General features: G+C 37.8%; 1 protein-coding gene across 1 annotated transcript in view; it reads right to left on the minus strand.

Annotated features, from left to right (window-relative positions):
- The window catches only part of LOC122816424, a 142,593-nt gene that overhangs the window by 92,866 nt on the left and 26,273 nt on the right, over positions 1-23,454 (minus strand). The window contains exon 2 of the mRNA XM_044089207.1: positions 2,662-2,801. Within this exon, the coding sequence (XP_043945142.1) occupies positions 2,662-2,801 (140 nt within the window). The remainder of the gene's footprint in view (positions 1-2,661; positions 2,802-23,454) is intronic.

Raw genomic sequence — 23,454 nt, forward strand, 5'->3', positions numbered from 1 at the left:
GAATTGAGTGAGATTGTCCTGTAGCATTAAGGCTGATTAGTCAGTTATTGCAGGATTTTGTTTTTTTGTTTCAGGGAAAGCAAGATATGTTTTTTTTCAAGGGATAAACACAGAACTGCAAATCTGGCATACCCCAAGGTGCATGCTTGAAGTGAGTATATTCCTAATCACAGTGTAGAGAATGCAGACAGGTGCAGTAACCTGATCTAGAATCACAGAAAGGAAGGATCCAGATGATCAGGTCTGTTACAAAATGCAGGTCTGGGTAATTACCAAAGATGGGATATGTGGGGGGGGGGGGGGGCATCATAACATGTAGTAAAAGCTGGCACAGCAAGATGGCAAAGGTGTAGAATAAACGTGGAACCTTGTTGGGTATGTCAGTGGAGCATTAGCAAGGGAGGTAGGAGTTAATATTTATGAACATCACACATCCTCTGGCATCCACTGTCCAGCTTTAGAATTATTTATACTTCCAGAGGAGCATAACAAATGGAATAATACAGGAAGTGGGTTTCACCCAAATGTTCCATTTGTCATGCAAAAGAAAACTAAGGTGAAAAAACAGAGAGTCACAACCCTCATGATTTATTAATTGACTTTTATTTATTTACATTGGGTGTTTATTTATTTGTTTTGTCCAACTGGTCAGTGCCCACGTGTCACAGATGCTTTGGGGCAGAAGTTTCATATACAGTCATGCATGTAGTCATTAATAACAGTGCGTATTTGTGTTGTTAACAGTATTATTCACTCTGAGGGCACTGAATTCATCTTTGATTGTGAGACGTGAAGAATCCCTGGGCTATATCTCCATGCCAGATGTTTGATTTCATTAATCTATATTCGGCTAAGTATAAAATGGATGAGACTAAAAGCGATCAGGTTGTATTCCTTGATGTTAAATTCTTCAATATTTTTCCCTTTTTCCTTTTGGCATAATTGCTGGAACAGTTTCTGTTTGCCTTTTAGCAGTCATAAATTCTCCTTTTCTCTCTGGTTGTGTAATTATGGAGCTATTATGTATGTCTTTGGATGGTTAGAGGATTCCTCCTACATGAGGGATGTAAGGAGGAGTGATGCTTGTTACAATGTATTTTTAAAATCAAGGACTTCAGATGACATCACTGTAGGCCTTGCTTCAGTGAGGCCTAGTATGGTATACCATATCACTGAAACACAGCTCACACTCTTTTTAAAACTTACAAGATTCTTCTCCTGCCTGATTTTTAAAAGCAGTTTATTCCATGAACTCCCCACTCTGCAATGAAAAATAAAGTGCTCCTAGTTTTGAATTTACTTCCTCTAGCTTAGCCAAATTAGTGTTATTCCTATTAACTTTTCCATGATAACAAAATTCAGCCCCAAAGTGCTATAAATTTAATTTTATAAAACATTGTATAACCATATCAAATCAACTTGATGCATCCTGTAAAACATAGAGTATAGATTAATTTTTTTCAGTCCCTCCTGATAACCAGTATCCTTCACACTATTGATTCTCCATATGACATCACAGAGATAACTCAATGAAGTCCTTCCCAGGTTTTAAGACACTTTCACTACACTTGAGAGACTTAAAGGAAAGGTATATGAAACATTATAGTGAGTTCATGTCAATACACTGTTTTAGTCAAGTTCATAGGTAATTACTGGATATGTAGTCCAGGAGACCCTTAAGAAGTGTAGCCTAAATTCCCAATTGTTCCAAGGCACTGTCTAGTTAAGTGATTTATCAAGGTGACACAGTAGGCAAATAAAGGCTGAGGGAATTGAACTCTGCACTACAGGAAGTAGCTTGTTTACAGCTCGCAACTGGAATCCTCTGAACTAACTACCAGACTAAAATGTCTGGAGCTGCAGGCTAAGAACTGCAGATTATTTCGTTTTTAAGATAGATCCCCTACATGAACAAATTCCGGAAAATTATAAACATATTTTTCATCTCCTATGATGATCATGAGTGCAGAAACAGATTACATGTCAGTAAAACCAACTGCATTGTATTTCATGCAAAATCTAAACCAACTATACTAGAAGTAGTGAATATAGTAACAGAGATAAAACAACTGGAGCTCAGATCTTTAGAAAAGGGTAGGAGCAAACTACACAGGAAAAATGGGAATTGTGGGAACAATACATATAAGATAGGAATGAAGTCTAAAAGGCAGCAGGACTTAAATGAGCCATGTAATGTTTGAGTGAGAAAGATTGGGTGAATATAACTGATCTATAATATTTGCAACTGGGAGTGTGTCATTATGGTTTGTGATGTAAAATGCTTGCAGCTAGGATTGTGTCGGTGTGGTTTGTTTTCATTTATATAAATGTATGATTGCCTATGTAGGAAGTGATGGTTTAATAAAGATGTTTCTTGTTTAAAAAAGACAGGAATTGAATAATTTATGTAATGTTGCTTAGGTTATATGATATATAGCAATATATGTGAAGTATGTTTGTTATGTCAATATAATTTGATTACTTTTGTATGAATGTAAATTTGCCTGTGTCACAAGTGATAATTCAATAAAGGTGTCTGGAAAAAAAAGAAGGAAAAGTGATGAAAGGAAAAGCGGCAGAATATGGAAGAATCGGGGTATAAAATGGAATAGTTTAAGCAGTTCTTACTTTGTAAAATATTTTATTTATTATTTTTCTTACGGAAGTTTACTGTAGTCCTTCACAAATCCTTTGTCATCCGTGACAGATACATCATAAAGAGTTGAAGACGTTCCATTACCTTCTACCGAGAATGTTATGTTGTAGTATTCTCCAGCAGCAAATGCTATAACTTGAGAAACCTAACAAACAAAAGGACAGATTGTAAACCTCAGTTGATCTTTAACACATTTAAACTACTGAAAAAAACAGGTGCACATTGATATAAATACATTTAATTTATGCCACAAATTTTTGGAATTACCTACAGTATTCTTTCCAACAGTCTTTGGATGGAACGAGGTTCACAGCAATAGCCTTACATGGAATATCTACAACCTTCCATGTAAATATATTATGGGATGTATGTGTATTTCCATGCTAAAATCATGCTAATCAAGGAGCCTTAATCCTCATCACTGACACTGGAGAGGAACATTCACTTGGAGCAAAAATAGATACACACAGTATTTCCAGATGCAGCTCTCTGAAACTAAGCACAATTTCCCTTAAGAACACACAGGGAACACAGTCAAAGGGTTGGGTTTCCTTCTCTCCCTCCAGACTTCCAATAAGACTCCCCACTGACACAGCTGTAGAGTTGTGTCCTCAGCCAGGTGTTCCAAGCCAAGTCCTCCACCACCCTCTGTATGAAACCAGAGCTCTTTGTCCCTGCTCCAAGTCGCTGACACACACACTCTTTGAGATTTGATTTACACACACACACACACACACACACACACATAAACACACACACCTGGGAAAGGCTGGCACAGATTTACTAGCTATGCCCCCTCTGACCAGACTATAAGGTAAGCATTGCCACCAGAATATTCCAAAGCCAGCTACTCTGGGGCTCTTACATGGGTATCTAATTATACTGAGTAAAATTAATACTAATTCAAATGGTAGTGTGTGACCAATGCAGCAAGGCTTTCAGGAGTAGCCACAGGGTCATCAAATATTAAAATATTCTCTAAAAGACCAGCCACAATGAAAGGTTTAATTATATTTAATAATACATAATAAAAGAACATGAAAATATTAAATATCTATTCACAATAAACACCAGAGTTTTAATCACAGGAAATATTAAAAATAACACAAATGGATAGATTTACACAGATACAGAAAAAACAGTAATTAACTAATATATCTATATTTTCCTGACTGATTGAAAGAATTTCTATTCCCTGGTTACTTACTAAAGCACAGCAAGATGAAGTGGGTGAGTGGCCTTCCTCGTTTGCCAGGTTTCAAAAACAGACTGCCCTGAGACTTCTGTCTCATTCAGTATTAAAACATCACTTCAGTGGTGGATTACAGAATGACATCACTTACATCTGGTCATCTGACTCTAGTTCCCACACTATCCCCCTTTGCAAGAAACTGAACCAGAATGTAGCACATATGTCTTACCAATCACACAGATAGAGCTTTGCTGATATGTGTTATAACATCTGGAAGCTATAAAATCATTTCAAAATGTCCACTCTTCCAGGGTAGCAATTATTTCACCCCTAAGGACAATACAGTATGATTCCTCGTCCTGGTTTTCACAGACATTTTGTCTCTGGCTGCAATTAGAACTGTAAGATGCAATCTTTATGGCCGAAACCACGTAATTTAATTTCAGACTATTTTTCAAAAGTTATCTGGACTGAGATTAACCTCTTCTCTTCCAGTATCCTCTGTTGCAATATATTCATATCAACAGTTACAATAAAGTCTGACATACAGGTGTATTTCTTTTCTGTCCAGCAGGACCCACTGTTGGTACATTTTTAAGACAAGCAGCTATACAACTACATTTTTAATACAAGCATCTGTACAAATCAGTTTGATATACAAATGATATATAATTCTTTACAAGACTCTGGCTAGCTATGCTGGCATATGTTACACATTCACTGCCGTACTTCTCCTGGCATAGCTGGCACTACCTCACATTATCACAAACACCATGACAGTGATAGCTCAGCTGTATCAAACTTCATTCAGTAACATCTAGGACTCCCACTAGATGTGATCCTTGTGGCAAGACAGAGCCAGTCCATTACACACACACACACACACAAACACACACACTGGGAAAGGTGAGCTTGCAATAGGTGCTCACTCCCATCCTCCCTGGCCAGCTCCTACAGGAGCCTGAGATGCTGCTCGAACTCAGGTCATCTGTAGCATAGTATGAAGTTTATCACTCTTTGCCATGGAACCGGCTACTGTGGTCAAGTTAGATCCTCTGTGTTGTAAGCTTGTTCTGAACCCATAACCTTATAAAATGGTGTTCTAATAGTTAACAACATGAGAATACTGGAAGAAGTGAGGATATGTACATAGCTTGACATGATTCTAAAAGAACAGCATCAGTTCAGGAATATAGAATTTATACGTTGATGCAGAACCGCTGTACAGACTGACTGAATCTTCAGGTAGTTTATACTTAGACATTGTTTTCTTAGCCATTACAGTCATACCTAAACTTGTTCTTGAAGACTCTTTTTTTATAGTGTCAGAACATCAGTGGAAATTAGCAACTTTCTGCTGTGAGAAAAGTTTATTTTGAGATAGAGGAGGAAATATTCTCTGCATCATATCACCTTCTTATGAGGCGTATGCCTGACACATGGCTCGTTAAAGACCACTGACCATTTAAAAACTTTAGCTAAAAAACTGCCCTGGTGACATGAACACAAGATGTAATTATCCTCAGTAAAAATTAATAAAACACTACCAGGAAACATATATTTCAAACATTTCCATACCTATAAAATCAAGTTTCCCTCTCAATTAAACTCAACTTATCAATTCATACCCTTCAAAAAGGAGGTGAATGACTACATGGGCATGCAAAAGCTCAGCCACAGGATCCAGGGTATTGGGGTTCCCCATGGCCTACAGGCTTTGTGCTTGTTCAACAGGCCTACAAACCTATAAAACTGTATATCACACAGTAACACAGCAAGGGTGGGATGAAGCGAACATGTGTCCTGGGTGCAAGGCGTTAGATGGCGCAATCCTTAAGTGCTGTTCCTGCATGCTTCTTTCCACACCAGCATTTCTGAATGTCTGTACAGAAGGCAACTTACAAACTTCTTTTTTTTTTTTGCTCTTCCAATGAAGAGCTTTGGCAGGAAGGGGGTGCATGCCTGGGAGGGAGTGTGTGCCTGGGAAGGGGCATGAGCTCTTCAGACCACTGAGAACAATTTATCAGAGCTAACAGTTTAACTGTTTTTGTTTTATTTATTTTTTTTTTTTCACTTTCAATGAAGAGCTGCAGCAGGGATGGGGGTGTGTGTTTGGGAGGGGGCATGTGCTTTAGATGCCCAAGAGCATTCTATTAAAGCTGCCCTCATTTTTTTGCTCTTCTGTTTGAGCAAGGGGGTGGAATGCTAGTTCAGGGACTGGACCAGGGCAATGGTTGAGCTAGCTATGACTCTGACAGCATGCTTAGTGGTTTGAGGACTGAATCTTTAAAAATAGGTAAACTCAGAGACTTCCAATTTCTAGAAATGCTTTTTGGTCACTGAATGAATGAATAAATGGTTATGATCATGTTAGTAATACTATAAATGTTGAGGTACTGAGGACAGAAGGAGCAGAGGGTCGTTGATTCCTGAGTGTCTTTGATTGGAAAGTGAAAGTCTGTGCAGGACCTTCCTGATTGGTCTGGTTGCTATTCAAAGTAAACCAGTAAAAAGCTATAACAAGCCTACAGACACCTGTATCATCTGGGATTTGAGTCCCGATTATCAAAGAGCCCAAGGGCCTGCTTCACACCTTGGGATGAGTGCTAATGTTTTGTTAGTAGCCATTTAGGCGAATCCCCACTATTCATCATTCTTTATAGAGCGAATGTTTTTTTCTGTTCAGTAAGTACTCCTTTACTAGTTACTGTCTAACCTAACTTCAGAATATCTCCCTAAATACCTCATACATAAATTATTAGGGCCTACTACAGTAGTTTCCCTCAACCACCTGAGTATCACAGAAGCCGCAGTCATCTACCTTCTAACACCGTGGCTCAACAGTCTGCTCTCATTCTATCTGTGGCCAGTCTGATTGCATTAGGTGTTCTAAGACAGTGTAGCAAGTGTTTTATGCTTACTGACTGTTCACTATTTCTACCTGTTGATAGTATAACCCGCTAGAGATGTAAATATTTAAGAAATATAGAAGCAATCTTCTCACATCAGCCCACTATCAGTAAGCGTTATATCCCCACAAAGTTACATCAGTCAGAGCACACTACCAAACCTATAACATATACTGAGGCTGGGCAGACAAATTTGCCAATGCCATCCAAAACTCACAGTAAAATATTCTAGGCTCCAGCTCACAGATCAACACCTACAGCTTATTTACTCACATATACTACAAATTCACAAAACTCGCCCAAGAGACATCAGGAAAGCAGGCCTACACCAATGAGGCCAACAAAGTCTGCTACTACACTTGGAGTGTTTTAGTCATAGAGGACTCTATAGTTAGACATACAGACTCCACACTTACCAGACTGGACAAAAACAGGGTGGCTGTAAGTTTTTTGTCCAGCACCAGGATATGTGATGTTACAAAGGCCCTAATTTCTCTTAAGCCAAACAAATGTGATTATGACCTGGTGGCAGCCCATGACAGAGGGAATGAACCTAAGGCAATGCTCCAAGAGGGACATGATGGAGTATTCCCAAAAGAGAGAGAGAGAGAATGGAGATCAATGTATCTTAGGTTAAACATGTAAAAACAGTGAAAAATAAGATTTGGAAACTGAACAGCTTGCAACTTGCATAACAATGCCAAGGTATCAAAGGATAACATGGTGAAAGTCATGATCTCCAATATGGTTGCTACTGAGTCATTACAAAAAGAGAGAAACAGGACCTAAAGAATAAATATGTCTCTGTGGTTACAAAATATAAGAAACTAAAGCACAAAAGTGTCTTTGATGACGGGGGTGGCACAGGAATTTAAGACTTTTAGGCTTATCAATGAGAATGACCCTAAAGGACAGGAGGAATCCGGCTCTATCACATAAGTCAAAAGGAGTGAAACACTACAACAGATATAAAAGCAACTAAAATTACCAATCTGAGTAAACTAAAAATGTTTGGAAGATCTGTGCAAAATGAATTATTAACCTTTGGAGTATGTCTGGAGCACATGCATATTGCAGTTGAAATGGACAGTGATTAGTGGTTTTCAAATAAATGATTACTAATAAATGTATGATGAGCTGTTAAATGACTGCTTCCTTTCCAGTGAAATGAGGTAATAACTTAATATTTGATCAGTGTGCTGGAGAGATGCACTTGTACTGTATGTATGTCAAGGGACGGCTTCCCTAGTGAGCTCTGGGTAAGTTACAAAGCATAACTTAAAAACTGAGCCCTTTGAGTGAATGGAGACTGCTGCAGTGGATGTAAATAAATAAGTATTTAGAAGACTTTCAGAAGGAAGGTTTGATGATGAACACAGCATGTAGAATGTAGCCATAAAAGTGAAGCAAAGTAAATAAGGCGATATGAAGATGAACATTTAATATTTGTTTTGAATTGAACAGCAAGGATGAGTTTGGTTCCATTGTAACTACTTGCTTCCTTCCTTGTAGCAAAAACAAACAAATAAATAAATAAATAAATAAATAAATAAATAACTCAATGCAAAATCAGAATTCAGTGTGTTAGTTATGGGAATTCACTTAGAGATGAGGGGAGACTTTCATCATCATCTGGATGCATACTACAAATTATACATGTTATGGACATGGTAATTATTAAAAGAGATGATGAATAGGAAATGAAACAATATCATAATGCTTTGAATATTATCTATTCCTAAAACATTTCCAGATGGAGGGATTGGGGTTGTGGAGGGGGTATTATGTGGCACAATGGCAGTTTTTGACAGTCATCATTTCATAATGAAATGAGAATTTCAGCTGTTGTTCTGGATAAAACAATTTGTTGTGAGTTATCTTTCAAAATTTGCAAACTTGTGCTGATTGGTTTTTTTTTTTTTCATTTTTCAAATATTCAGTAAATAGTTATGAGACTTGTTTTTATGTGATAAAAGTGGCTGAGCCTGAACGACGTAATCTTGAATGTATAGATCTGATTAAGAAAATAAGATGTCAATACTTGACATGAGTATAACATTTTAAGTTTGGGGAAGGAAATAGATATTTTGATTAGGTTGGAGAGATTGATGAAAGTTTTTTTTCCCAAAGATGAAAGATGAGATTTGTAAAATTGAATGCTAATGTTTTAACTAATTCTTTCAAGAAGAATAAGATCTTTACTTACCTTAAAGGCATACAAGGCATCCTCTGACCCAATGCTGATGGATTTAAATGTCAAATGTCATCAGAACTACTCAGTTTAGGGATCTAAACTTATTCTGCAATATCAACAGAACAGTTTGGAGAGACAGGTGTATCTTGCAGAGGATACTTCTGCTCTGGAACAGACTCCCTGTCCACATAAAACAAAACACATCCCTGTCCGTATACATGTGCAACTTGAGTTGATGAATGGAAACTGTTGAAAAGAGCTGTTGGACATGCTACACCTAAAGAAATCCCAATCCCTCCAAGCTACATGCTCTAGGGATCGAAACCTTGTCACTACAATAAACAGGACATGCTGTAGGGATAGATTCCTGTCCCGGAGACTTCCCATACTCTGGAACAGGCTACCCATCTATGTCAAGCAAAGTTCTTCATTAGCACCCTTCAAGAAAAATCTTGATGAGTGGATGGGAAATAGGAAATACACCCAGGGGATCATTTCTGTGTCTCTGCTCGACAGTGGCAAAGGAAAATAACTTTCTTGGGTGGCGTAAGCCAGGGAACCTTGTTGGCTAGGCTTACATAGGCCCTCGGGCCGATAGCCTAGTACTTACCTATGAACCTATGAAAACAGAAAATTTACCCCAGGAGTGCCCTCATACTAATTACAGACAGAGGTAGCCCCTAAATGCACAGGTATGTACGCCATGCACAGGTCTCCTCAAATTATCTTTGGTATTATCCCGATTATTATCACTAGGGGTATATATAATTATCGACCACAGGATGGGTAAGGCCAATCTATAACCAAATGGGATAGGTTAATTCAAGTTTCAAGAAGGTAATTGGATAGGCTTAAAATGGCTGACAAGAGCAGCTAGCCTAGAACTTATCTATAACCTATGAAGTGTCTTGTGTTAGACATGAAAGAACAACAAGTAAGGGAGTATATCCGATATGTTTTATTAAAAGTTGTAACAATAAAAGTAATTATCACAAGGAAATAGTCATTATTTTTGCTGCAGAATTTAATGTTTTGTCTATCCAAATTGTTGATGTTATTCACAAACATTGGAAATGTTTATTGTTTGATTCTCTGTTGAAACATAAGTTGTGCCATAGACCTCAGATTTCATATTTTAACAAGTGATAGGCACCCGGTTAATTTGTGTATTCAGTCTATGAATGCATACATGCTCAACCTTCTATACACTTTCCCTTGTGGTGATTGCTGCTCTGGTGAAGTAGTTTTAAATACCTTTGCCACAGTTAATGATGGTAAGGGTAACATATTGGTTGTTATAGATATGATTCTGTGTTTCTTATCTTCATTTTAGAGTGTTCTTGTGATCGTTTTTATATTGGAAAAAAATGAAAAGAAGAGAGTCAAAGCAAGAAAGCAACGGGCTGTGAACATCTTAAAGCTATTAGAACAGTTAAAAATGGTATGTGAACATCTTAAAGATGTTAGAACAGTTAAAAACGGTATGTGAACATCTTAAAGATGTTAGAACAGTTAAAAACGGTATGTGAACATCTTAAAGGTGTTAGAACAGTTAAAAACGGTATGTGAACATCTTAAAGATGTTAGAACAGTTAAAAACGGTACGTGAACATCTTAAAGATGTTAGAACAGTTAAAAATGGTATGTGAACATCTTAAAGATATTAGAACAGTTAAAAAGGGTATGTGAACATCTTAAAGATATTAGAACAGTTAAAACGGTATGTGAACATCTTAAAGATGTTAGAACAGTTAAAAACGGTATGTGAACATCTTAAAGATGTTAGAACAGTTAAAAACGGTACGTGAACATCTTAAAGATGTTAGAACAGTTAAAAATGGTATGTGAACATCTTAAAGATATTAGAACAGTTAAAAAGGGTATGTGAACATCTTAAAGATATTAGAACAGTTAAAAAGGGTATGTGAACATCTTAAAGATATTAGAACAGTTAAAAAGGGTATGTGAACATCTTAAAGATATTAGAACAGTTAAAAAGGGTATGTGAACATCTTAAAGATATTAGAACAGTTAAAAATGGTATGTGAACATCTTAAAGCTATTAAAACAATTAAAAAGGGTATGTGAACATCTTAAAGATATTAGAACAGTTAAAAAGGGTATGTGAACATCTTAAAGATATTAGAACAGTTAAAAAGGGTATGAGAACATCTTAAAGATATTAGAACAGTTAAAAAGGGTATGTGTACATCTTAAAGATATTAGAACAGTTAAAAAGGGTATGTGAACATCTTAAAGATATTGGAACAGTTAAAAAGGGTATGTGAACATCTTAAAGAAATTAGAACAGTTAAAAAGGGTATGTGAACATCTTAAAGATATTAGAACAGTTAAAAAGGGTATGTGAACATCTTAAAGAAATTAGAACAGTTAAAAAGGGTATGTGAACATCTTAAAAACATTAGAACGGTTAAAAAGGGTATGTGAACATCTTAAAGATATTAGAACAGTTAAAAAGGGTATGTGAACATCTTAAAGATATTAGAACAGTTAAAAAGGGTATGTGAACATCTTAAAGATATTAGAACAGTTAAAAACGGTATGTGAACATCTTAAAGATATTAGAACAGTTAAAAAGGGTATGTGAACATCTTAAAGATATTAGAACAGTTAAAAAGGGTATGTGAACATCTTAAAGAAATTAGAACAGTTAAAAAGGGTATGTGAACATCTTAAAGACATTAGAACGGTTAAAAAGGGTATGTGAACATCTTAAAGATATTAGAACAGTTAAAAAGGGTATGTGAACATCTTAAAGATATTAGAACAGTTAAAAAGGGTATGTGAACATCTTAAAGATATTAGAACAGTTAAAAACGGTATGTGAACATCTTAAAGATATTAGAACAGTTAAAAAGGGTATGTGAACATCTTAAAGATATTAGAACAGTTAAAAAGGGTATGTGAACATCTGAAAGATATTAGAACAGTTAAAAAGGGTATGTGAACATCTTAAAGATATTAGAACAGTTAAAAAGGGTATGTGAACATCTTAAAGATATTAGAACAGTTAAAAACGGTACATGAACATCTTAAAGATATTAGAACAGTTAAAAAGGGTATGTGAACATCTTAAAGATATTAGAACAGTTAAAAAGGGTATGTGAACATCTTAAAGATATTAGAACAGTTAAAAAGGGTATGTGAACATCTGAAAGATATTAGAACAGTTAAAAAGGGTATGTGAACATCTTAAAGATACTAGAACAGTTAAAAAGGGTATGTGAACATCTTAAAGATATTAGAACAGTTAAAAAGGGTATGTGAACATCTTAAAGATATTAGAACAGTTAAAAAGGGTATGTGAACATCTTAAAGATATTAGAACAGTTAAAAAGGGTATGTGAACATCTTAAAGAAATTAGAACAGTTAAAAAGGGTATGTGAACATCTTAAAGATATTAGAACAGTTAAAAAGGGTATGTGAACATCTTAAAGATATTAGAACAGTTAAAAAGGGTATGTGAACATCTCAAAGATATTAGAACAGTTAAAAAGGGTATGCGAACATCTGAAAGATGTTAGAACAGTTAAAAAGGGTATGTGAACATCTTAAAGAAATTAGAACAGTTAAAAAGGGTATGCGAACATCTTAAAGATATTAGAACAGTTAAAAAGGGTATGTGAACATCTGCAAGATATTAGAACAGTTAAAAAGGAAAGTCCTGTAGCTGAAAATTTTTATTTACATTCTTCAAGCGACTTTGATTTATTGGTGGTCTGCAGTTTATTAAAAGTTAAGTCTGGGTTGGAAGGTGGTATTGGTTTACATGCATTTTGACAGCATAAAGAAAGTATGTGCATATTGAAATTTAGCAGAGTATGGACATGTGAACTTAATAATGAGTTGAGCTGGAAACATTTGATTGTATAATAGTTTCACTTGTTGCTAATTATTATGTGTATTAAACATGTGTTTTTTTATTCTGGTTTTATCCCTCCTGAAGTCTCTGCAGAGGTGCCAGTGTTTTAAGATATTCGGTAAAGCTGATGTCCGTATTCTTCGTTTGTCAGTCACCCTCTTCTTTACTTTCATGCAATGTAACAGATGGCTGATGCCTCTGTACTGTCCAGAGCTGTAGATATTTCCTTAGTGCCATTCCACTAACTGACACAAATAAAATATATCACTTCATAACAAGTTCCCCTACTCAAGATCACCATTGTCTTACACTGTAAAATGCCTGCTGGTAACCTGGTTAGGAACATGCCTTTTTAAAACTTCTTCAGATTTAAACATTCATCTCTCTCTTATAGCTAAATTCTCCACTGCAAGCTCCTCCCTATAACCTCAGATGTCATTTGCAATCATCACATGTCTTACAAGTCCCCAAAATCAAGTTATACTGCACCAACTGCTTTCTCAAGTCTAGTACCTAAATTCTAGAAACCTCTTGCATTGTATCTTAAAGATTTCTCTTCCCATCCCAAACTCAGATCCCATTTCAAGGAAGACTACTGTATATGCTATCAGATCAATGCATTACTCTGATAAACAAACATGCGGACTGTCACATACTTGGCCAAGAATGTGACAGTTGTACAAGAATTTTCCTCAGATGATGCTACGTCATCTCAGGCAGAATGATGATTTCTGTTGCAAGATATCTAAAGATTGTGGGCAAGGGATGGGGCTTGTTACTACCAGGCTTAAAATCCATAACATCCTACCAAGAATTCAGGAATAAGGTAAAAAAAAAAGCATCCTCTTCAACAAGGCTTATACAAATGCTTTGATAACAAAGACATTGCACTTGTATAAAAGTGCTTCCCTTCTAGACTAATTAAACAAGATAATGATCTAAAACTCTTCCACATCTAACTTACATACACACATACATGCATACAAATCTTTCAGGCACAGACATTAATGCCCTTCTGGCTTGCCAATATACCAAAATATTTGTTCCCATAATAAATGTCCAGGCTGTTCTTAAAAATGTCTAAACTAGTACTTGCTTTAATGTAATTTGGTAGTCTGTTCCAACCATCAGCTGCTCTCTCTCAGAGAACCAGTTAGTACACTTCTCATTCCTATAGAATCTTCTACATAGGTTGTCTGATGACTCTCTTGTACTTTTTGATAACCACAAACATCCCAAAAGTAGTTGTCTCTAAATGTTCAATATACTTGAATATGATCTCTTAGATATCTATAAGAGACACCGTACAAGTTCAGATATTTTAGTCTTTCATAATAACAACTTAAATTTTCACATCCATGGATGGCCCTGGTATATTTCCTCTGTACTCTTTCCAGTTTACTTTATTTTCTTATAAGTTTTCCATATTTTCCATATTGTTATTCCATACTCATGTTTGGCTGTAATGTAACTAAAAAACAATGACTTCATCATTTCTGATTTCTTAAACTTTATTTATTTTACATTTTATTTTTACATTTGTTAACCAGGTTAGTCCGAATGGGCCCAGAGAGCCCTTTTTCAGCAGAGACCCAAAGAGAATAGCTCCAGGAAAGTAATTAAAAAATAAGAAAAACCTAACAATTCAAGTTGTAAGAAACTTAACTGTACAAAAGAGAAAAATATACAATACGAATATATACAAGGCAAAAGTACAGTATTTTGAGAATGCAGTAACAATATGTTTCTGAAATTTGGTTAGCATTAAGTTATTTACAAGGAATGTAGCAATGCCTAATATAACAAAAAATATATATATATTTATACATCCTTTTATGCAACCTATAGTTCTACAGCTATCATTAACCGGGTGTACTTTCCTACAACGAAAATTCACTTTTTCGAAATGGGAAAGTACATCCCCACTTAAGCAAAAGTGCACTTTAACGAAACTGCAGTTTCACTTAAGCTTACTAGACCGAACCTACCGCACCACACTGGAGAACATTGAAAAACGGTGTCGTCCACTGTGGTGCGATAGTCACAGACCTTAGGGTTAGGGCATGGTTCAAGATAAGGGGATAGCCCTACTAATTATCCCCTTACCCTAACCTGTGCCCTAACCCTAAGGTCTGTGACTATCGCACCACAGTGGAGGACATAACCTGATTTGGAATGTCTTCCACTGTGGTGTGATAGTCACGGACCTTAGGGTTAGGGCACAGGTCAAGGTAAGGGGATAGCCCTACTAACTATCCCCTTACCCTAACCCGTGCCCTAACCCTAAGGACTGGGACTATCGCACCACAGTGGAGGACATAGCCTGATTTGGAATGTCTTCCACTGTCATGTGATAGTCACGGACCTTAGGGTTAGGGCACGGGTCAAGGTAAGCAGATAGCCCTACTAACTATCCCCTTCCCTAACCCGTGCCTAACCCTAAGATCCATGACTATCACACCACAGTGGAGGACATAGCCCGATTTGGAATGTCTTCCACTGTGGTGCGATAGTCACGGACCTTAGGGTTAGGGCACAGGTCAAGGTAAGGGGATAGCCATACTAACTATCCCCTTACTCTAACCTGTGCCCTAACCCTAAGGTCCGTGACTGCTAGCCCGTTCAGTCTAACGGGTTCACGAAAGCGCACTTTCATGAAAGTGCACTTTCGCATTACTGTGTGTCTACTTTTGAAGTTCAAGGTAGTGAACGTTCGTTCCTCAAAAGTACACTCCATTAACCAATTGGTTGATATGATTAGAAAAACTCAAAACTGGATCTACCCATATATCCAGGTCCTTAAATGAGTCTACAGTGCGCACTGTATTAAATATTCACCTTTCAATGTATGCCTCCCAAATCTCATATGCCTAGTTTTTGATTTATTTATCAGCATATTATTCTCCTGTGCCCAAATGGTCAATTTAGTCAAGTTCTTTTGTAGGCACGCCTTATCTGTAATACATGTAATCAGTTTAACCAATTTCAGGTTGTCTGCATATAGACTGTAGAACACCTCAGATGAAAAAGTTAGGTCTGAAGGGTACAAACTAAGCAACTAAGGGCCTAGGGCAGAGCTCTGTGGGACACGCTGATTGGAACCAAGAATTTCACCTGTCAAATTACTGTATGATACTTGCCATGTCATATTTGTAAGCCATGCAACTATCTATCTTATCAAGAGTACATCAATACCTAGTTGTTCTAATTTATTGATCAGTGTTTTGTGTATGACCGTGTCAAATGCTAAAGTTAAATCTCTATAAATTACATCACAGCACAAATTTTCATTCATAGCTGTTATTATATTGTTATAGAACATTGTGTTACAGGTGGTAATAGATCTATTTTCAACATTTGCATGCTGATACATGGTTTCAAGTCCCAACATATCCAGTTCTGACAGTAACTTATTCAGTATTACCTTCTCCATTATTTTTCCACAACATGAAAGTAGACTTAAGGGTCTATATGACTCTGGATTTGTCCTATTCCCCTTTCCCTTAAAGACAGGTTTAATAAGTGCATATCTCCAGCTTTGAAGAATCTTCCCATATTTATATGAACTAGTAAATAATAAATGTAATGGTACCGTAAGTTCTTGCTGAAGTGTTCTCAAGTTATTATTACTAATTCCGTGTCCTCCCTGTGCTTTGTTTAGATCCAGTTTGCACAGTTCTTTTTCAATATAATCTAATTTGATTCCAGTATCTGAGGTTACCTGGAATGACTTTTCACTCTCTTTGTGGAGCCAAACTGTTTTGCATAAGATTTTGTAAATATATCTATAATCTGTTGTGTCTGAGAATACATTTTAGAATCTGCATAGAGTTTATCTGTTTGCATGTCTTTACTCATTCCAAGGCTTATGTATCTATAAAAAGGTTTCCTAATATGCTTACTATGCTTAATTTGTTTGTCCAACTTGTTTATTTCAGTTTTCAAAGTTGTAGTTTGACCTCTCTTCCATTTCTTACATTTTTTATCTATCACCTTAATGAGATATCTTGTTCTTATGGAATATATCCCCCAGATGTTGTATAAATAGATCCTGATGTCAAACATTTTTTTTTGTTTTTTTTTTGCACTCAAACAATTTCTCTTTCAAAACTTTCCACATTCCATCTGCTGTTTTTCTACTGAACACCTCACGCCAGTTACTTTTACATAGTGACTGTTTTGCTTCCATATAGTCTGTAATTAACCTTCTGCGCATTGGCTTAGATTTCAGTTTGGCAGAATTATCTAGCAACAAATTAACCTTTATAACCCCATGATTACTGCACGTCAATGGTGATAAAACTTGACTTGAAGTTACAGTAATTTCTTTGGGAACACAAACAATGTCTAGTATGTTCCGTCCCCTGGTAGTTTTTTTACAATCTGAAGCAATTGTTCTTGAATATACACTGCAAATAATTTCCATTCTAACATTGTTGAATCAATATTATTCCAGTCTGTTTCTGTTAAATTTAAGTCCCCAGCTAATATTATTCTTCCCTCCTGTGTTTCATGCAAGAAATGGATGAATTCCTCTAGGACATCAACACTTGACTTTGGTGGTCTATATACACCAACGATTGTTATATGCTCCAGAGTTGTCTTTATTGTCACAGTTACACGGTCTACACTGTTAGTGTTATCATAACTATCTTTAATCCCTATCATAACTCCTCCACCTGATTTTTTGTTTGAATGTCTGTTACAGTAAAAACATTTATACCCTTACAGAACTAGGTTCCAGTCAATGTTCTTTAACCATGTTTCAGGAACAATAACAACATCAGTCTTATGGAAATGTAGCACATTTCCAATAATAAAACTTAATTATTAATGATTCTAATATTAACAACCATCAGAGATGCATAAAATGTTGCTATCTGTGAACTGTCAAAATTTCCAGTAATAAAACTTAATTATTATAGCAATAACCCACGCCTGGGTGTGGGTAATGCTGGATTTACCCACGGTTGGCGTGGTATGGTCGAGGCACGCCTCGACCAAACAAAGACAACCGTGGATAAATCCAGCATTACCCACACCCAGAAGTGGTTATTATATAATGCCATTATTTAAGAAAAGAAATAATTACTTTTCTTAAATAATGGCATTGTATAATGCCTCTTTGCTGCCCTTCCGCAGCTGTCTGCTGTTCAGCGGTAGTTCTGATGTACTGCGCATGCCTCGCAGTACATCAGAGTTGTGGCAAAAGCAACAGAGAGCAAGTTCTCCGTTGCTTTTACTGTCTCGCTATGTTAAATGGGTTTAACATAGCGAGACAGCTAAAATAAGCAGCGGAGATCTCCGTTGCTTATTTTAAAGTGTTCGCTATGTTAAACTCATTTAACATAGCGAGACTTTAAAGCAACGGAGATCGCAAGATCTCCGTTGCTTTTTACACACTGTGTCGCTATGTTAAAGGAGTTTAACATAGTGAGACAGCTTTAAAAAAAACAACGGAGATCTCCGTTGCTTTTTTTAAATCTGTGTCGCTATGTTAAACTCTTTTAACATAGCGAGACAGTGTTTTATACTAACGGAAAAAGTCCGGGCGACCGGACCTTTTTCTGTTAGTATATTGAGGGATTTACAACGGGCACGCTGGTTGGGCTGGCCAATCAGCGTGCACGTTTTTAGAGTAGGCATTCTATAATAATGATTCTAGTATTAACAACCATCAGAGATACATAAACTGTTGCTATCTGTGAACTGTCAATTTTTTGAGTGGGCAAAAATCCTGCCTAGTGTTTGTCATTAATAGGACTCCTTATCACATCTAACTTTAGCACCACCCTAGATGTCCCCCCTTAGCTCATAACTCATACCTAACTAGTATGGAGTCCCTATGCATTAAGTCAAACCCCTTTCTCCCTCCATTAACTGGGAGATGTATAAATCATCTAACATATATGCTCAGAAATGTCTAGACTTCATTAATACAAGCTCACTGCATCAATAGTCTGCACCCCAGCCAGGGACAAAAGAATTCTGGACTTGATCCTCACCAATATGGAATAGCTCTGCTCCTTACCAATTATAACCCCCTCCCTGGTCAATTTGGACCACAAACCAGTGAGAGTCACCTTAAGAATGAAGCTAGAAGCATCCTCCAATGCCTCGATATTCAGAGATCATACCAAGGCTAATCTACTGGAGCTGAATGGTGACTTGGCTTAATTCAACATCCCCTTACAACTTGATGACCCCATTGATTATGTGGAATCATCATCATTATCAGCCTCCTTTTCTCCCATTTTCTTTATGGGGTCAGAGTGCCGTGTTAACTGTCGCCAGCTCTCTTGGTTCAATGCCACACTCCTGCCTTCTTCAACACTCATGCCTGACTGTCACAGATCTTCTGTCACACAATCTGTCCATTTCTTTGCCTTGTTTCTGTCTGTCTTAAATCTTCTTCACCAGATTGCCTTCTGCTTCTTTGCACATGTGCCTGAACCACCATAATCTGTTATCTTTGATCTTTTCTGCAAATGGAGCTGCTTTGGCTTCTGTTCTAATGTCTTCATTTCATTTGTCCCACAGTGTGCATCCTACTACCTATCTCAGGAACTTAATTTCCATCACCTCTAGCTTCCTCATCTGCTCTGCCTTTACTGCCCAGGTTTCTGTACCATACAACAGTAAAGTCAAAGTCAAGGTAAACTTTATTGTCATTTAGAAATAACACAAGTGCAAAAACTTGAATGAAATTCCGTGTCTCTGGATTCACTGTGCAGACAACATATAGACTATTTTCACAAGACATTTACACAAAGAAACTATATCAGGTTGCAAAGCAAAGACAGAAAGATAAAGGAGATAGTCAGACACCCTTCATAAGGGATTCCAACAACAACCTGCTCACCAGTCCAGAGGACATCAAAGACAGATGGAAGGAGTATTTCCAGCAGTTTCTGAATGAAGAAAACCCCACAAAAGCTGTACTGCCCCAGAAACAGCCTACAATGAGAGAAGAAGAGGAGCCCACCCTAGAAGAAGTACGAACAGCACTAAGGAAGATGAAGTCAGGGAAAGCAGCAGGCTCAGATGAGGTGACAGCAGATGTGATAAAGATGCTGGGTGAGATAGGGGAGAAATGGCACCTTAGGGTACTAATAGCAGTGTGGAGAGAAAGGTGTATCCGAGATGACTGGAGAATAAGCATACTCATGCCAGTGTACAAGAACAAAAGGGACAACCACAGCTGTGGGCAGTACAGAGGCATCAAACTCCTATCACATTGCATGAAAGTTCTGCAGAGGGTGATTGAAAAACGGATATGCAGAGCAGTAGAATGTAAGATGTGAGATGAGCAGTTTGGATTCAGATCAGGATGCAGCACAACTGAACTGATGTTTGCACTGGCACAGATACTTGAGAAGAAGCTAGAGATGAGGAGAGAGTCCAACCGGGCATTCCTAGACTTGGAGAAAGCATATGACAAGGTCCCAAGGAAGCTGATCTGGGCAGTACTGTGGTGGTTTGAAGTTCCAGAAACATTGGTAGAATTAGTGCAGGCTATGTACAAGGATCCAATAACTCAAATACAAACAGTGTTTGGCCTCACAGAGGGGTTCCCAGTGGGGCTGGATGTACATCAGGGTTCAGCTCTGAGCCCACTGCTGTTCATACTGGTGATGGACTACATTAGCAAACAGGTTGGAGGGGACAGATCAACAAAGCTGCTGTATGCAGACAATGTATTACAGGCAGACTCTGATCTAGAACTTCAGCAAAGGATAGGAGAATGGAATGCAAATCTGAAGGCTCATGGGATGAAACTAAGCACAGATAAGACAGTGGTAATGGCAGCAAATTGGGGAAATCAGAAGAAGCTGAGAATAGAGATAGAAGGGAAGATAGTGGAACAGGTAAACAGCTCTAAGTATCTGGGAGGGGTAGCTGAGGAGAAGGGTAGTCTGAATGATGAGGTCAAAGCTAGAATCAGAGGGGCTGCAGGCAACTGGCAGAGTATCAGGTGTAGTCTATGACAGAAGAATGCCAAGAAGCTGACAAGTAAGGTATGCAAGACAGTGGTGTTACCAGTACTTTTTGACCTCCACATTGCCACTGTGGTCAGAAAGTCCTTCTATGTGGCACATCTCATTACTAAAGATTTTGCATCCAGAAAGAAAGAGGTCATTGTCTCCCTCTACTCTTCCCTCATTAGGTCAATCATTGAGTACAATGCCCCATTTGGCATGTACCTCACTAAACACCTGGAACAACTGGAGAGACAACAAAAGTACCTCACAAAGAGGATCCTAGGCCTTAAACATTTGTCCTATATGGACAGACTCAAAAAAACTCCAGCTATTCTCTGTCTCATATCGCCTACTTAAAGGCGATTTCTACTTGACTTACAAAGCCATATCTGAGCCAGATCTGTAAGAAATTCTACATCTAAAGAAATCACAATCCATCTGCACCACACGCTCCAGAAACCTCAACCTCATTACTACAATCAACAAAACATGCTGGAGAAACAGGTTCATAACCCAGAGACTGCTCATCAAATGGAATAGACTTCCCATACATGTCAAGCAGAGCACCTCACTGGCCCTCTTCAAGAGAAATCTTGATGAGTGGATGGGAAATAGAAAATTCACCCCAGGGATCACTCCTGTGGCTTTACTCAACAGAGGCACTGGGAACTAAGGTCGGGGGGGGGGGGCACGATGCCAGGGTAATCCTATGGTCTAGGCTTGTAAAGGCTCCAGGGCCATTAGCGTAGTACGCACCTATGAACTTATGAACCTATAAACTTGATGATATGGTTTGTATTGTACCTGGCTGTACAATTGTGTGTTAACAGGGTGAACAGCAAGGGACTTAGTACACAACCTTGTGGGACTCCAATGTTAAGGGTGATATTATCCGAGGAGTTATTTCCTGTGCACACTTTCTGAGGTCTGTCTGTGAAAAAGTCAAGAATCTACTTACAAAATGGAGTGTTGACACCTAGTTGGAGTAGCTTCATTATCAGATAAAGAGGGATGACCGTGTTAAAAGCAGAGCTGAAGTTGATGAATAGTACCCTTGCATGGGTATTTTTATTCTTAAGGTGTTCCAGAGATAGATGGAGTGCTAGAGAGATGGCATCTGCCCTAGAGCGGTTTGGTCAGTAAGCAAACTGCAGAGGCTCAAGATCGGCAGTCAGCCCAGATGTTATGGCATCCTTGACCAGCCTTTCAAAGCACTTCATCACTGTGGAGGTGAGGGCTACAGGGCGGTAGTTATTTAGGCAATATGGTGGTGACTTCTTTTGTAATGGTAATACTAATAATTTGGTAGTACTGGTCACACCAATGTTTTTTACACCTTACTTTTCATCTTCTTTGGCATTCTTCTGCCATACACTATCCCTGACACTCTGTGTCAGTTGGCTGCTGCCCTTCTGATTGTAGCTTTGACCTCCTTATTCAGACTTCCCTTCTCCTCAACCACCCCTCCCAGATACTTCAAACTATTAACCTGTTCTACTACCTTCCCTTCTACCACAGTTCTCATCTTTTTCTGATTTCCCAAATTGCTGCCATTACCACTGTTCTTATCTGTACTCAGTTTCATCCCATGTGCCTTCATTTCTGAATTCCATTTCTCTATCATCTGCTGTTCAGTTGTTCAGAGCCTACATGTAATGCCACATCATTGGCATAGAGCAACTTTATCGATCTGTCCCTTCTGACCTGTTTGCTAATGTAGTCCATCACTAGTATGAACAGCAGTGGGCTCAGAGCTGAACCCTGGTGCACACCCACTCACACTGGAAACCTCTCTGTGAGACCGAGTATTGTCCATACTTGAGTAATCGAGTCCTTGTACATTGCCTGCACTAATTCTAGAAATGCGTATGAAACTTCAAACCACTGCAGGACTGCCTAAATCAGGTTTCTGGGACCTTGTCATATGCTTTATCCAAGTCTAGGAATGCCCACTTGGATTCTTTTCTCATCTCTAGCTTCTTTTCAACTATCTGTCTCACTGAAATCATTGGGTCAATTGTGCTGCATCCTGATTTTTTTTAAAAAAAATGTAAGCTTGTTTCCTGCCTTTCCTGTTAAGTGGTATAGACTATTTGTAGGCTTCTGAGCCCCCAAGCCCTTCTGTGTTGGAGGGAAGCCTTCTAGCTTAGTTTTTTTTCCTTATAACTAGCCAGTTTTCTAGTTTCAGCACTCAAATCTGTTTCTTTGATCTCAGCACTTGTTCAGAAAAAAAAAAAAAAAAAAAAATGTTCATCTGCTTTTACTGTACTTGTGTTTCTACCTACTTTTTTACTTTTGCATCATCTTAAAAGTACTCAATTGTATTTATTAGTGCTTGGTGTAACTCATTCTAAGCCTTTTGGTTTAAACACTTGGGCTTCGGACCAGTTGTTTTGCACTGAGAGGGTTTGTGGTCTGCACTGTAGTGGCAGAACAGGTAGCTTACATCCTTCTAGGTTGGGAACTGCTGATTGAGGGCTCAGTGTCTGTTATTCTAAAAGTGTATTAATTCTGGTTTAAGCACTTGGGCTTTCAGGCCAATTATTTTACATTAAGAGGGTTCGTGGTCTGCACTCTTGTGGGAGGAGAGGCTGGACTCTGCCCTTCTGAGCTGGGAATTTCTGGTTGAAGGCTTAT

This window comes from Protopterus annectens, chromosome 1.part1 (assembly GCF_019279795.1).
Source record: "Protopterus annectens isolate FY-2018-M chromosome 1.part1, PAN1.0, whole genome shotgun sequence".
Taxonomy (NCBI): Eukaryota; Metazoa; Chordata; order Ceratodontiformes; family Protopteridae; genus Protopterus; species Protopterus annectens.